Source organism: Morone saxatilis, unplaced genomic scaffold (genome assembly GCF_004916995.1).
Source record: "Morone saxatilis isolate NCDOM2014 unplaced genomic scaffold, NCSU_SB_2.0 Contig8, whole genome shotgun sequence".
Taxonomy (NCBI): Eukaryota; Metazoa; Chordata; class Actinopteri; family Moronidae; genus Morone; species Morone saxatilis.
In genome coordinates, this window is record NW_023340257.1 from 24,775,801 (window position 1) to 24,778,279 (window position 2,479).

The 2,479-nt window shown below is 45.1% G+C and overlaps 1 protein-coding gene across 1 annotated transcript in view; it reads left to right on the forward strand.

Annotated features, from left to right (window-relative positions):
• Positions 1–564: 564 nt before the first annotated feature.
• Positions 565–2,479, forward strand: part of si:dkey-182i3.10 — a 17,464-nt gene continuing 15,549 nt past the window's right edge. The window contains exons 1-3 of the mRNA XM_035679635.1: positions 565–1,148; positions 1,649–2,013; positions 2,390–2,459. Of these exons, the coding sequence (XP_035535528.1) occupies positions 746–1,148; positions 1,649–2,013; positions 2,390–2,459 (838 nt within the window). The 5' untranslated portion in view covers positions 565–745. The remainder of the gene's footprint in view (positions 1,149–1,648; positions 2,014–2,389; positions 2,460–2,479) is intronic.

Here is a 2,479-nt window from a genome sequence, read left to right on the forward strand (position 1 = left end):
GGTTGTTAGGTAATTATTAATGATGTTTGACCTTCACTGTGCAGAATGATGTATGTATATGCAGTAAGAGTTTCACACTTTTCAGTTAAGTGGAGTATGGAGGAAAGCTTTTTTTGCATATTCATTAATTTTCAATAAGAATGAAGGAATATTAAGAGATGTCATTTTAAGAAACAGACACAAATTATTATTCAAAGCAGAGCATTTTTTATGTCTGGTGTCTGAAGAGGATCTTTAACTTGAAACGTACAACACGTGTACAGAATGACATGACAATAAATGAGTTTAAATAGTATTACATTCCCATCAAATTTATTTCAGTAGAAAAAAGGCTGTATTAGTGTAGGCAGTTTCTTAAAAACACACTTGAGAGTCAGCTAGATTACACTCACAAATCAGCTATATGCTACTCCAGAACATATATTTTAACCCCACTATTTTAATGGGTAATTAATGTTTCCTTTTTGACAATATATCGCTTGTTATTGCATATAGCTTTTAGTAGCGTGTCCGGAGCTTTTATTTTGAAAAGACAACGTGACATCGGAAGCGGATGTGGAACACGGACCCTTTAGAGGAACGCACAGGCCGCCATGTAGGACAGACTTGACTGTTTACGCGGAAGAAAGATTATCGTTGAGTCTAAAAGCTGTCCGGCTCCGTCTCAAGTCACTACTTCAGGTTTGAAAATGCGTTACGAGCTGGCGAACACGGCGGGCTGAGTTTTTAACCAGAGCGAAGAAACATGGAGGCGAGGTTCGGCAGCGAAGTCGCGTCTGTCGTGGAAGTCGCTATCCAGGCGACCGTGTCTGTTTTCAGGGATGTCTGGGCGAAAGAAGCGCCAAACGCGGAGTGGGAAGAGGCGAAGCTCGGCGAAATCCAGGACATAGAGAAGTGCCTGGTGGTTCAGATCCACAAGGTGTTCACGGAGTTCTCCTCGGAGCTGTTCGAGGAGAACGAAGCTCTGCGGGCCAAAGTGGAGCAGCTGGAGGACGTGCTGCAGAGGAAAGCCGGGCAGCTGGAGCAGGAGCTGGAGGCCAGAGTGGGGCAGCTGGGCAGAGACATGGAGCTGCTGGAGAAGGAGCTGAAGAGCATCAGTGGTGAGGGAGGCCCGACTCACATCCTGCTGCAGGAGGGCTCACTGATAGGTGATCAATCAATCAATCAATCAGTCAGTCAGTCAGTCAGTCAGTGTGATTACCACATCAGAACTCATCAGTCAGGTTGAGTTTGAGAACATAAACTGGGAGGTAAAGTGAGGATTTGTGGCTCAACAAAGGCATGGAGTTTATCTGTAATCTGCTAATGAGAGGCTTTCAGTTAATGCTGCAACTAACGGTAATAACATTATCGATTAGTATGCCAATTATGGATTAATGGGGATCGATTGATTAGTCTACACTAGAGATATTTAATTACAGTGATAGTCAACAGAGAAACTCTGCAGATCTGCACATTTGAGAAGTGAATCTTTGGTAGTTTTGCTCCTCACAGTATTACATATGTGTGCTATCTTAAGATATACAGTAAGTAGAGTTTGTTTCTGTCCCAGTTTATCAATTTAAACATGGATAAATCCTTTGTTTCATGAGCCAAGTGATTAATTAATGACACAAAGTTGATATGATATTTCATCTGTGTGTCGCAGGAGCACCAGTGTTGTCTGCCTCCACCAGTCCTGCTGCCCCTCTGGTTGCTGCGGATGAATCCACCTCCGACTCTCCTCCAGTTTCAGGAGGAAGCACAGATCCCGGCTCCACAGCTGTGTCCGCGACTGCCCCTAAACCTGCGGTAGCCCCGATGGTGTTTGTCGACAGAGTCAGCTCTGCTCCCACGGTGCTGCTGGTGGGTGCCAGCCAAGTCGTTTCTCAGCCCCCGGCGACGGCTGGATCTGAGACGACGGGAGCAACGCAGCTCATCCTCAAACCGGCAGCCTCGCCGGGGTCTACGCCTCAAGACGTCCCCAGTCCAGACTCCAGCACCGTCAGTGGTATCGACCCAACACAGGAAAAGGTTGGTTGTCTCCGTGCTGTCTGAGCTTTAACTCTGAAGATTTGTCTGGAAGCAACAATTTCCTGTGCTGTTGTTGTTTTAAAAATAAGATGATACTGGTTTGGACCTGGCAAAGTGCCTGTATACTTGTCAGCTGCATCTCAGTGGTTTTATTTCCCACCCTGGTGGAGATACTGTACGCACTTTAAGTGTAGTGCCGCTGTCTTTAAGCAACAGAGTCAGGAATTATTCTCAAATGTTTCCAGTTTCCTGTTTCCACATAAACAGGGATGTAATCCTTAGGAATTAAACCTTTCACTGTTGGGGTGCTGATTGTAATTGTGTGCAACCAACTTTTTAATTTTTAAATAATTTTTTCTTTCCTTTTGCATCACAGAAGTCCGCAGAAGAGGCACCTTCAGGAAGAACGAGGAGGACCAGGAGAGCAACCTCTAAAAGTGAAGAAGGTACGATTAACTTTCAGACT